The 12,954-nt window shown below is 43.5% G+C and overlaps 1 protein-coding gene across 3 annotated transcripts in view; it reads left to right on the top strand.

Annotated features, from left to right (window-relative positions):
- The first annotated feature begins 7 nt into the window (after positions 1–7).
- UBE2K (ubiquitin conjugating enzyme E2 K) overlaps positions 8–12,954 on the top strand; it is a 193,761-nt gene continuing 180,814 nt past the window's right edge. Inside the window, exon 1 of one of the 3 annotated variants that reach the window (XM_033947230.1) lies at positions 8–353. In XM_033947230.1, coding sequence (XP_033803121.1) covers positions 246–353 — 108 coding nt within the window. In that variant the 5' untranslated portion in view covers positions 8–245. The remainder of the gene's footprint in view (positions 354–12,954) is intronic. The other 2 variants (XM_033947240.1, XM_033947250.1) reach the window with 2 other exon arrangements.

Genomic DNA, 12,954 nt, shown 5'->3' with positions numbered 1-12,954 from the left:
GCGCGACCCGGTCGCCATTTTGGTCGGTTTTCCTGTCGGTGACTATTATTCGGAGGGAAAAAGGGCCATAGAGAGGCGGAGGCGAGCGGTGGAGCTCGCGGCTTGGGTCGGAAGAGCGAAACTCGGGGCGGAGCTGCAGCTGCACAGGCAGGGAGAGCAAAGAGGCAGAGAGAGCGAGCGCGCGCGCGCAGGGTGGCAGTGCGCCGCCGGCGGAGAGCAGGAGCCGCAGAGGCCGGCAGTCAGAAATGGCCAACATCGCAGTGCAGCGGATCAAGCGTGAGTTCAAGGAGGTGCTGAAGAGCGAGGAGGTGAGACGCTGTCTCGTCGCTCACGCGGCTATTCAAAACCTAACGGTAGCTGTCAACTTGCCCGTCCTACCTGCCTGGTTGTAATTCTCTGCTTCCCTGGGAGGCTTTGCCTTTTAGGCCCTCAAGCTGGCAGGAACCTGTTTATATTTATTTTCCAGGCCTGGTGAGAGGGGAGGAGGAGGCAGGGGGTGTGTGGTGATAGTGTGGGTTGAGCTAGCTTACGCCATAAAGCCGCTTCCGGAAACGTAATGAGAAAAATCACGGTCTGAAATCCTCGCTCATAGGCGGTCTTGTAAACCATTGAATCAGGCTGGTCGGGATTAGCTGCTTTCAAGTGGGAAGCTTTCTCAAGTTTCCCAGGTCTTTGAACAGAGTCTCTTTTTTTAAATAAGATAAACGTCTTAAATTATTTTATTCAGGAGTTCCTATCTTTGCCCACCATTAATATTGTATATACAACCAAAACCCCCAATCTTCACAGGGACTTTACTAGGAACAGACTAAGTTAGACACATCATCTGGCCATAACATCTATAGAATTCCTAAGAAGAGATCCAGAAACCATTTCCATGTCATTCTTTAAGGAGAGAGGGTAGAATCAGAGTATGACTAGGCACAACCACTGACCCTCAAGCCTTGCATTGAAGAATGCTGGTGTAAAAGGACAGATTGAGATACACTAAAAAATGACACAGGATTGTTTCCCATGGTTATATGCGGGAATGGTGATGAATTTTGTCACCATGTCACTAAGTTATTTCAAAAGTAATAGTGTATATTGTGCTGCATATATTAGTTAGAATACTAGATTTATATTTTAAGTTTCTGATTTTAGGTATCCAGTAAACATTGAAAACAATACCACTTCTCTTATGGGTCCTTTTTACTAAGGAGTGGTAAGTGCTAATGTGCACTTACTGCAGCTTGAAAAGGCTTACAGTGGGATGCTCTCAGACATCCTATGGTAAGTTCCAAATCAACGTGTTCTTCCCATGTAGTAAAAATATTTTTTAAAATTTTTGTTGGAGAGGGCATGTCTGGTGGCAGAGAGTAAGTGTTCTGTAATAATCACTTAATGCATCCACGTTACCACATGCTAACTTGTTAGCACAGGACTACTAGGTGATCCCTTACTGTCTATAAACCAGGTGTTAATAAGTGCTTCCATGGTAATTCTATTTTAATGACCCCACACTAACGGCAACATAATGCATAACTGTTGCTAGAAAAAAATGACTATTTTCTAGCTTAGGTAAAAATGGTCTTAGAACACAGAAAACGCGTGTAAGAGTGCATTAAAGCCTCTCTTTACCACAGTTTAGTAAAAGGATTAGTATCTCTTCCCTCCCTGGCTTGTCTTGTATTGTCTGCTCAGTTTTTGTATTTTTATTGACAACTCCTAAGTTGGAACTTCATAGAACCTCTAATTAGTTGGAAAATAAACACCCAAGTCTGATGATGATGTCATCCTAGCTATTTATAAAATTCCAATTTTCTTTGCAAGTTTTGATGCTGAAAAGACCTTTGATAGGGTTCATTGGGGATTCCTCTTTAGTGTGCTGGATCATTATGGGCTCACGGGGTTTTATTGGGATGCTATTAGTACTCTATACGGGAGCCTCAGGCGAGAGTGGCCATCAATGGGGTTCAATCTGATTTTTTCCCGATTTGTTGTGGTACTAGGTAGGGATGTCCTCTCTCACCCTTACTCTTTGTATTCACGTTAGATCCATTGTTGTGAGAGATTCTCGTTCATGTTGTTCATCCCTAATAGTCTCTACCTGCGTTATTAGAGAGTTTTCATGAATATGGGGACTTTTCAGGGTTTAAATTAAACATGGACAAAGTGGAGGCCCTGGCGATCGAAGATGGCTTTCAGGATAGTTGGATAGGGAGTTTTCCTTTAGGCTGTGTGATGAGCCATTTTAAATATTTGGGTATCAACTTGCCGGCAGATCCTTGTCAACTTTACCAGGTGAACATTCCATCTTTGTTATAAGTACACTAAACAATGATTGGCTAAGTGGCAGACACTTCCTTTGTCCTTGGGTGGGTGTATTGCTCTTTTTCGTATTATTTTATTTCCGAAATGGCTGTATACTTTTCAGTTGCTCCCTATTTGGGGAGGGATTGGAAGTGTCTATGCCGTGAGCTTACTAAATATTGTTGGCTGGGGTAAAAAACTGAAATTGATATTTGACAGGCTTTTGGGCCCAGGGAGCGGTGGGGGTTTGGGGCTTGCTGACCTAAGGGTTTATAACTAGGCTTGCCTGCTTCGTGACTGGGTTTTGGAAGAAGCAGATTTTACTCCTTTGAATTTTGAACAGAGGGTTTTTTTCATCCTTTACATTTGACTTACCTGCTCCAGGCGCCCTCTAGTAAGTTGCCGATACTTGCTCGCACTAGTCAGTTATTGGTTCCTTTGCGTTTACTTTGGAGACGATTGATGAAACTGTTACGTTATAAACCCATGGTAACGGATCTGCCCATGCAAGGGAATGTAGCGTTTCCTCCAGGCCTGACCTCAGGGGTCTTTCAGAGTTGGGGTTCCCAGAGTATCTATTTCTTAGGCCAGGTTTTGGGTGAAGGGGGTTCAATCCTGCACTATCTGGACCTCACACCTGACCTAGTGGTGGGGCCAGGGGACTATGGTTATCTTCAATTAATACATTATGGCCGGGCATTATGGGCGACGGGGGTCTTTCAGCGCTTGAGGGAATTGTTTACTGCTGATGTGGAAGGCCCTCAATCGGTCTCTTCTTTTTACATAAGCTTCTTTGGACTCATTTGCCACCCAGGTCATATGCAGACTTGACACAGAAGTGGAGTGGAGAACTTGAGGTACATGTCCGGGATCTTGACTTTTGTCAGGCGGTTGCTAGAATACCGAGAGTTATTACCAGCTCAGTGTGGAAGGAATGTACATATTGCATCCTCCTGTACTTTATGCAGGTGCAGGCCTTCCACTCAGGCTTGACTGTCTCCTCTTTATGTCTTAAATGTACACAAGGAATTAATACCTTTTCTCATACCTTATGGGAATGTCCCAAGATTAAGATTTTTTGGGCTCAGATGTTGAGTTATTTTGGAGGGCTTTGGAACACCACAGTATCTTTATCACCTTATGGGTCTTGTTTGGTAGAGCGGCTTCATGTGGAATCTTTGGGAAGGGGCGCATTTTGTTTCAGAATGCATGTATAGTGGGCCATAAATGTAATGCTGGTTGCAGGATTCTCCACCAGGCTACTGGCAATGGCGGAATCAATTTCATCATTTGCTGCCGTTTGAGGCGGTGGATGTCTGCCTGCACAAAAAGGCAGTTTTTCACATATGGGGCCCATATTTCCAGGATTTATCACCTCGGGACGAAAGCTTGATCATTAATGATTTCTCTTAATAGGGTGCCTCTGTCTTTCCTGAATGTTTCCAGTATTTTTTTTTTTTTTTTGGGGGGTATAGGGGATGATATTCTAGCATGTCTTTTAGTGGAGTTGTTTTTTTGTTTGTTTTATGGTGGGGGGGGGTCTCAGGAGTTTGACCCTTCCTCTCCTTGTATTATGGTTTTAGTTGATGTATTCCTGAGATTGTTTGTTTCTCTGACTTGCTTTAGAACTTAAGTTTGTATTTTTTGGGTGAGGGATGGAAGTTCCGTTAGGATTTCATAAGGGACGACTTATGTGTTGCCGTTCTATTTGTTTCTTGGTTGGTATTTGTTGTCAATAACATTGGTTGCTGTTAATTAAGGGAGGGAAGTTTCTAAAGAGGGGGGGTTTAGATTACGGATTTGATATTGTATAGTTGCTTACTAAAGCGAAAAATTTTGATGATGGAATTTGTGGATTTCCTGTGCTGTACCACTCTTGCTGCTCGTATTATACTACTGTGTTTCCCCAAAAATAAGACAGTGTGTTATATTAATTTTAGGCCCAAAAAAGGTAATAGGTCTTATTTTCAGGGTATGTACATGATCATCTCTCCCTTCCTCTCCTTCACCCCAATTCTTCCTCTTTCCTTTCTCTCTCCCACATGTGCAGCAACTTTCCTCCCCTCCCTCCCATCCCTTGTGCAGCAGGACTCTTGCCCAGCTTCTATCCTACCCTCCCTCCCATCCCTCGTGCAGCAGGACCCTTGCCCAGCTTCCCTTACCTCCCTCCGATCCCTTGTGCAGCAGAACCCTTGCCCAACTTCTATCCTACCCTCCCATCCCTTGTGCAGCAGGACCCTTGCTCAGCTTCCCTTCCCTCCCTCCGATCCCTTGTGCAGCAGGACCCTTGCCCAGCTTCTATCCTACCCTCCCTCTCATCCCTCGTGCAGCAGGACCCTTTCCCAGCTTCCCTTCACTCCCTCCCATCCCTTGTGCAGCAGGACCCTTGAGCAAGCACCACCCCCCTCCTAGCACCCGCCATGCAGCCGAATCCCCATCCTCCCATCGGAAATCTGCTGCGAGCCTTACTTACCTCCTTAAGCAGTGTCGGGCCAGCAGCATGCTCAACATGCTGCTTCGACCTTGTCCGCTCATGAATTCAGTCTGCTAGGTAGTGAGTTTTGGTCTCTGTACCATAATATTTTTTATTTAGATTTGTTTAGTTTGAGGACGTTTCTCATAGTATTTTTCAGGTAATTTAGGGTGCTATTGAAGGATTCTTTGGCAGAGAATGAAGATATCATATGCATAAGAGAAGATGTGATCCTGGGTTGAGGGCAGGTTATTTCCCAATGATGTTAAATAGTGCAGATGATAACAGTGAGCCTTGTGGAACACTGCAGTTGGCCTTCATTTCTTGTCATGTTTCCAAACTTCATATGTTCTATTTTTTTAAGAATTGTGAAAATCATTGTTGTACCTCACCCTGTACTCCACGTTCATTTAACTGGCATAATTGGGTAAATCTCTATGAGACAACTTACACTGTGCTCTTGCTCCTCTATCTACTAAGTAGTGCTGCCCAATTCACCAATTCAAATCAGGTGAATCGATTCGAATCGGTTCGTTTTTGTTGGACCAATTCTGTAGACGTTGTAAGGTGTTTTGAAGCAATGGGGTGATATTGCTGGTGTACAGGGTCGTAAGGTCTCGGGGGGATCTGTACCCCCAAATAGGGAATTGAAGTCTGAGCCCACGTAAATGGGAAGTGACCGCTCCAGGTCTGTTGTAGTGTCAGGGGGCTAGCTAGGGCCATAGATTTCTGGTAGTTCAACGTAATTCCCGAATAAAATTTGAATTCGTCAAGCGCTTGCAATAAATATCGAACAGAGTGAGCGGGGTCAGTTAGCAAAAATAATAGGTCATCTGCAAAGGCCAACACTTTGAGTGAATGAGTCCCGAAGTCCACACCCACTATGTCGGGGTCCTGAGACACTGTGCGAAGAAAGGGTTTGAGGTACAATAGAAATAAGAGGGGTGACAGGGGACAGCTCTGTCGAGTTCCCCTCTCAATAGGTATTGGGTCAGTAATAATGTCATTGACAAGTAGTCTTGCTGTTGGAGTGGAATATAAAGTGCGTAATGCCAAGGCGAACCAGCCAGATATCCCCATACAATTTAACACTTCAAAGAGGTATGTCCAATTGACCTGGTCAAACGCCTGTGCCGCATCCAAACTGAGTAGAAGCATAGGAGTGTGATGGAATTGCGTGTGCGCTAAGGCTATCGATGCTTTACGTACATTGTGTACTGCTTGTCTACCCTGTACAAAGCCGACTTGTGTGGATGCAATCACATCGGGGAGAAGGGTCGCTAATCTATTAGCTAAGATTTTGGACAGAATTTTGATGTCTACATTCAGCAAAGAAATTGGGCGATAGGACTCGGGAGCAGAACTGTCTTTGCCAGGCTTCAGTATCACGTGATTAAAGCCTCATTCGCTTCTCCAGGGAAATGTTCATCCTGGATTACCTGGGAGTAATAGTCCCTTAAAAAAGGACTGAGCAGTTTATAAAATTCTGCCGTAAAGCCATCCAGCCCAGGAGCCGAAAAATTTCATTGATTGTGGATAGCTTTATGTAGTTCTTTAGGGGTGATGGGTGCTTTAAGAAACCTAACATCCGAGTCAGAGAGCGGCTGTAAACCGGAATCCATGAAATAGTCCTTAATAAGGGGTTCAGCTCCCAAGTCCCGGCACCCATATATCTTCCTGAAGTGGGACTGAAAAATTTGTGCAATGTGTTCAGTAGTGTGTTGAAATTGGCCCGTACTATCCCTCAATCCCGAAACATAACGGTGACCCCGCACCTGGGAAGTCAAGCGGGCTAATAACTTCCCTGCCCGATTTCCATTGCGATGGTAGCAAAATTTTTGATACAAGAGCATTTTCACCGTGCACTCATGTATATAGGAGTTGAGGGTCGTTTCCACGGAAGCTAAGTGTTCCCTAGCGTGGCGGGTTGGGAATAGGGTATACTGACACTTAGCGCTTGCTAGTTCTTTTTCCAACCGCAGTATTCCCTGGGACAAACGGCGATTACGCGCTATTACATAAGCTATAAAATCTCCTCTGAGCACCACCTTAGCCGTGCTCCAAAACAGTGTCGGATCATTGCTATGCTGACCATTAAAGTCTAGGAATTCACCCCATTTAGTCGTTAGGTATGTTTTGAAATGGTCATCAGAAAATAGATAACTAGGGAAGCGCCAACGTACAGGTCTGCGTAAACCGAAGCCCACATTCACATCTAGCCAGATCATCACGTGATCTGAAATCACCGCCGGGCCTATTACCGCTGCATTCACATTTAGAAATGCTCCGCGTGGTAAGGATGTAATCTATCCTAGATTGTGTGTTATGTGCTCTGGAGCGGTGTGTGTAATCCCGTTCAGTGGTATGGAGAATTCTCCACGGGTCCACCAGATCTAAAGTGGCGCAAAGATAGGACAGGCCTCTGGTATGAGATATACTCGCACCAGGTCCCGGCTGAGAACGATCACAAGTCGGGTCAAACACCTGATTGAAATCCCCTGCAATGTATACCGGATCAGTAACCCGCCCAAGAAGCATGGCAGTTAGACCCTCAAAGAAGGAATGGTCATAGGTATTAGGTGCATATACATTCATCAAGTAAAAGGAATATGTGCCTACTGACAACTGCAGCAAGAGGTAGCGGCCCTGTGGGTCCGAGGCTACTACTTTTGCAGTGTAAGGCAATGTCTTACTAATCAGTATCGCCACCCCTGCCCGCTTATGAGTTGAAGATGCTGCATGCACTGCATGGACCTCCTCAATTTCTGATGTTCCAAGTCTGTAAGTCAGGTTTCTTGCAGACAGGCTATATCGACCTTATGTCGTTTGAGCTGTGTTAAAATTTTTGTTCGTTTTATGGGAGAGGTAATGCCTGAAACATTCCAGGATACTATTCTCAAAGTGTTAGCCAGCAGGTACAAAAGGGGCTAGTACAAACATATAAAATGCTAAGTGTGGAAAAAATCCACCCGGGTTCCCAGCCATACCCAGGGCAGCCACATGACGCTCAGGATCTGCCCGAGCAGCACCAGTACCATGGTAAATGTCAGGTGCAGGAGTCTCGCAGCAGGGTCTGATCCCACCCTTCCCAATAATCAAAAGAATACCAGCAGCAACCACGTAGGCCAAGGACTCCCCCCCCGGAACCCCAACACCCCCCTCCCTTCCCAACCTTCCCAATTGCATGGTTGTGGTCAAAGCCTCAGGTTCGCCCTAGGCGGTCCCAAAGGTGTGAAAGATCACAAAACAATGCCACTCCGGGCCCCGAGTTCCAATACAGTAAATACAATAGTCATAAGAGCAGTCTGCAGAGCAAATGAACGTTAGGATGAGCTCAAATATACAGTATATCAATTTCTGAACTAGAACAGGAAAAAACACAAAATTGTAAACAAACTTAAACCAGAATAGCAAGTAACAGCCATATTATCTGAGATCCAGGCTTCCCCCAAACCAGGAGATCCCGATGCATCCACAATGCCACAGGCACACAGGAGCATGTGACAAACAAGGAAGCACACCATGTGCTCTTTCATGTAAGGTCCGACTGGGGCAACACCTGAGTGTTCACATAAAGGGCCGCCTCAGCCGCGGCCTCAAATACCTGCCAGCGTCCCTGATGGTAAATTTTCAAAGTGGCTGGATATAAAAAGAGAAAGCGTATTTTTTTTTCAGCCAAAGAGGAGCAAAGTGGGTAGAATTGCTTCCTATGCTCCGTTAGGGCCACAGAGTATTCCTGGAAAATGCGCACCTCAGACTCCTCAAATGCTAAAGTCTCCCGAAGTTGTTTATATGTGCGCAAGATTTCCACTTTATGGTTATAGTTTAAAAGTTTGGCTATTACCATGCGAGGCCTCGCCTCTCTTACTTGTTCTCGGCCTAGCCGGTGTGCTCTTTCCAGTCGAATAGGCCCCAGGCCCTCCTTCAAGGGAAAGGAACTTGTCAGCCAGGCCTCCAGCACCTGCAGGAGCTTAGGACCGGGTACTGTTTCCGGAATCCCCAAAAAACGTAAGTTAGATCTTCTGGATCTATTTTCAAGATCATCCAGTCTTTCTGCTTGTTTTTGAGTCAGAGCCTGCAGTTCCTGTAACGTGGTGTCATGTGCCTGCTGTGTATCCTCGACGCTGGAAACCCGAGTCTCCTGCGCTGTGGTGCGGCTAGTAGTCTCCATAAGTAGATTTTCAAGCTTTTGGAGCTGTTCAGAAAGTTTTTCTATGCTGGGCTGCATTGCCACTGTTACTACTTGAGTAAGGGCCGTCAGCGCCTCCGGCGCTATTTGCTGAATTGCGGCTGTGGAGGTGACCGGCGCCATTTTGTCAGCGCCGTGCTGTGGGCGGTCCCGATCCTTTTTTTGAGTGTGGGTGGACATCGGCGACGCAGGAGAAGACAGAAATCTGTCCATATATTTGTGCACAGCAAGCGCTGCAAAGCGCTGTGTCCCGGCTCACCTCCAAAGGCTACTAACAGGGTGCTTCAGGACTCGGGGCCTGGGAGCTCAGGCAGCCTGCTTCTGCCTTGGCTCAGTGCATCACGTGATCTGCTGAACTCCTGTATAAGAAAAATGTTTACACAGTGTATTACCACCCAACTGTACATCATTTACTCAACCCCAAGACCAAGGAATCTGCGTTCTTTAAAGACTAAGTAACCACTCATTTTTCATTAAACATATGTTTAGATACAGTGAATGCTGGTAAGTCTGTACTGACATTTATTAAAGAATTTAACATGTAGGGAAAAGAGAGAGGATCTAAGATGGCAGATGGACACTGCTAGGGTGCTGAGAGCTCCAAATTCCTTTGAACTTTCTATATCTAATTCGATTTACTACCTGCTTTTTTTTCCTGGATGCGATGGCCTCACTTGAAGAGGGAAGGTATGGTGAGAGCCCCAATGTTGCCAATTCTCTCCTCTCCAATTCAGCCAACTATCCTGCAGATGTTGGAGCACCGGCTCTAGTCTCGGTGGACAGAATTCGCTATGGAACTGAGCGAGGGAGCGCTTGGCTCAATGGAGTACAACACCTCATTGGTGCCCCTGATGGTAACCGTGCCGCTCTGTCCAACAGAGGCACGGAGCATCGAGTCGAACCACAGACGAGATGAGGATGAATCCCTAGAGCTTGATTCAGGCGGAGTCTCATTTGAGGAAGGACTACTGGCCGAGAAGAATGCCGAGGAGGCAGGAAAGCCGGCGGCAGAGCCAGTAATCACAATGGAGACACTTTTGGTGGCCATAAAGGGATTGGATTTGACAGCTGGTAAAACTACAAAGCATATGGAGGTACTTGTTGCTAAAGTTTGATGCATTTTCTCTTAATACTGAAAAATTGCTGCAAGAGTGTGGAAAAAATTCAGTTAGAAACAATGACGTTGAAAGACTCAATATCAACAGTTATTAAAGATAAGAATTTCCTCTCAAGAAAAATTGAGCAAATAGAAAATTTCAATAGATGTTGGAATCTTAGAATTTTGAACTGTCCAAAAATAATGACTGTCCCCAATTTAAATATTTAAGAAATTTCTTCTAGAGAATTTAAATTTTCCTTTAGAAACTATTCTGCCAATAAATAAAGCTTTCTTTTTGCCAGTTGTTAAAGGAAAAAAATGTGGGACAGAAAATATTTCAGTGGTTCAAAATAAATCTGAGGAAAAACAATGGCAAGATTTAACAGCGATCTTGGAAGATTCTCTCTCAGAGGTTAAGGAACGAAGTACTTTGATAATTTTGGTTTTGAACAAGATCTTGCATCTGTTATGAGAATATACTTTAAAAAAGAAATGACTCCTTTTAGTGGGCAGAGAATATGGCTTTATCCAGATGTGACGAAATAAACTCAAGAAAGAGACAGAGAATTTCTTGCAATGAGAGAAGGAATGAGAGGATTGAGAGCTATCTTTTTGTTAGTATACCCTTGTAAATGTGTAGTAAAATATATGAGTCTGAGATATGTGTTTTTCCTCCCTGAACATCTAAGATCGTTTTTGGACCTTAAAAAGTTAATCAGTGGGTCAAAATGAGCAAAGGTTTATAGCCGAGGCTTAACCGTCTAAGCCTTTTCCTGAATTGTTTATTGAAAAATTCTCCCTTAAGTTCTAATTCCTCCCCCTTGCAAATAGTGCTCTAAGGAAGAGACCAAATTCAGTTTTATTATATTAATGTATCTCTTATGTTTCCTTTTTTTGTTATTGGAAATGGCTCTGTATCTCTAGAATGAGTGTTAAACTTGTTAAAATGATTTAATAAATGAATAAAAAAAAAAGAGAAAGAATTTAACATGAAGGATGTTCTCTGGTTCATTGCTAGAAGATGGGAGAAGGTGGAAACCTGGCATAAGTTGTGGTTTGCCTTAATGTTTGATAATGCACCTGGTCAAAATGTTGACAATTTCACACATTTTCCTTTATTAAAGGAAAATGTTACAAATGAGTTGCTTAGCAAGTAATATAGCAAGGACCTAGCAGGATATAGCATTTAATCTTCATGAAGAAAATCTGGCTGAGTGGATGAATGCTGATGAAGAAACACCTGTTGTGCATCATCTTACATCCTCAGAAATTATAGACACTGTTTTGAATGCTGATGAAAATACAGGAAGTGATGAAGATGAAACAGATGTAGCTGAAAAACTTTCCTATTACAAGTTAATTGAGCTAGTGAATTAATGAAAGAGCTAGAGCAAGGGTCTCAAAGTACCTCCTTGAGGGCTGCAATCCAGTCGGCTTTTCAGGATTTCCCCAATGAATATGCATGAGATCTATGTGATGCACTGCTTTCAATGCCTATTCATTGGGGAAATCCTGAAAACCCGACTGGATTGTGGCCCTCAAGGAGGGACTTTGAGATCCCTGCTCTAGCTCTTTCATTAATTCACTAGCTCAATTAACTTGTAAGAGGAAAGTTTTTCAGCTACATCTGTTTCATCTTCATCACTTCCTGTATTTTCATCAGCATTCATCAGTAGTCAGTAGCTGGGAAGGTAGAAAACCAAAGACAGTTAAACTCATGTGAAACATGATTTTATACTCAAGGGAATCTCTCATTAATACTGTCCCCTCTCCTTCCTCTGATTAGAATACTGCACTCCTAGCTTTTCCCTCTTTCTGAAAGAGGCAAGAAGGTTGTGCTTGTCTACCATTGAGGTCAGTCTAAAGGTAAAAATCCTATTTGTTAAAGTAGAGGACTCCTTTTACAAAACTGCGATAGCGTTTTTAGCGCATGCAGAATTTTAGCACGCGCTACACAGCTAGAACTAACACCAGCATCTAGCGCGTGGGGCAATTTAGCTCATGCTAAGCGTGCGCTAAAACCACTAGCACAGCTTTGTAAAAGGAGCCCCTAGAATCCAGGCAGGCACCCATACTGCTAGATTATCAACTGTCCTACAATAGTTTTTATTGAATATTAATTTCTATTTTACTGTACCAGACTGGATTGCGGCCCTCAAGGAGGGTCTATGAGATTCCTGAGCTAGAGCAATGTATTGCCTTTACGGAACAAGAACTGCATGAAAAATTACACAGGGAAAGATCAAAACACATGAAGGGACTGCACTTGGATGAAATGTATAAAAAGATTACCAAGAATGTGTGTCCTTTGACTTTAACTTTTAACTTCAAGTAGTCCGGATGTCACACAGGCAGCATCGGAAATCCAAGATGAAATTATCAACTATGAAACAGACAGTAATCATGACAGCTCTGAATTTCCAGACATTTGTGATTCACTTTATAGTTCCAGTAAAATATAAAACTTTTTTTCTAATTTGATGGAATTTCTATTTTGGGGTAATTGATAAATAAATATTTTTGTTAAAAATATCTTTAATCTGTTTCACTGATACAGGTACCTTACACAGTAGAGCTTGAGACATACGGCTTCTCCTTACTAGTCCTTTTCCACATTCTTTAGTGCTATACAAATAGCCAATATAGCATTCTCCACATCTGCACCACATAACGGCTGCATTTAGGCCTTCACAAGCTGTTCACCCAGGACAAGGTTATCTTATCTTATAAACCACATTCCATTGTATTGCCATTATTTTGAACTGAATTGGTTTTTATTATATGTAACCTCACTGTTTGGTTTTCACTGTATGTAACTTTACTGAATTATTTTTCATTGTATGTAACTTTACTGATTCGTAGTCATTATTTTGTAACTTTACTATTTTCGTATTCATTATT

Source organism: Geotrypetes seraphini, chromosome 1 (genome assembly GCF_902459505.1).
Source record: "Geotrypetes seraphini chromosome 1, aGeoSer1.1, whole genome shotgun sequence".
Lineage (NCBI taxonomy): Eukaryota > Metazoa > Chordata > Amphibia > Gymnophiona > Dermophiidae > Geotrypetes > Geotrypetes seraphini.
Note: the sequence above shows the minus strand (reverse complement) of the source record. Positions and strands in the feature narration are given on the sequence as shown.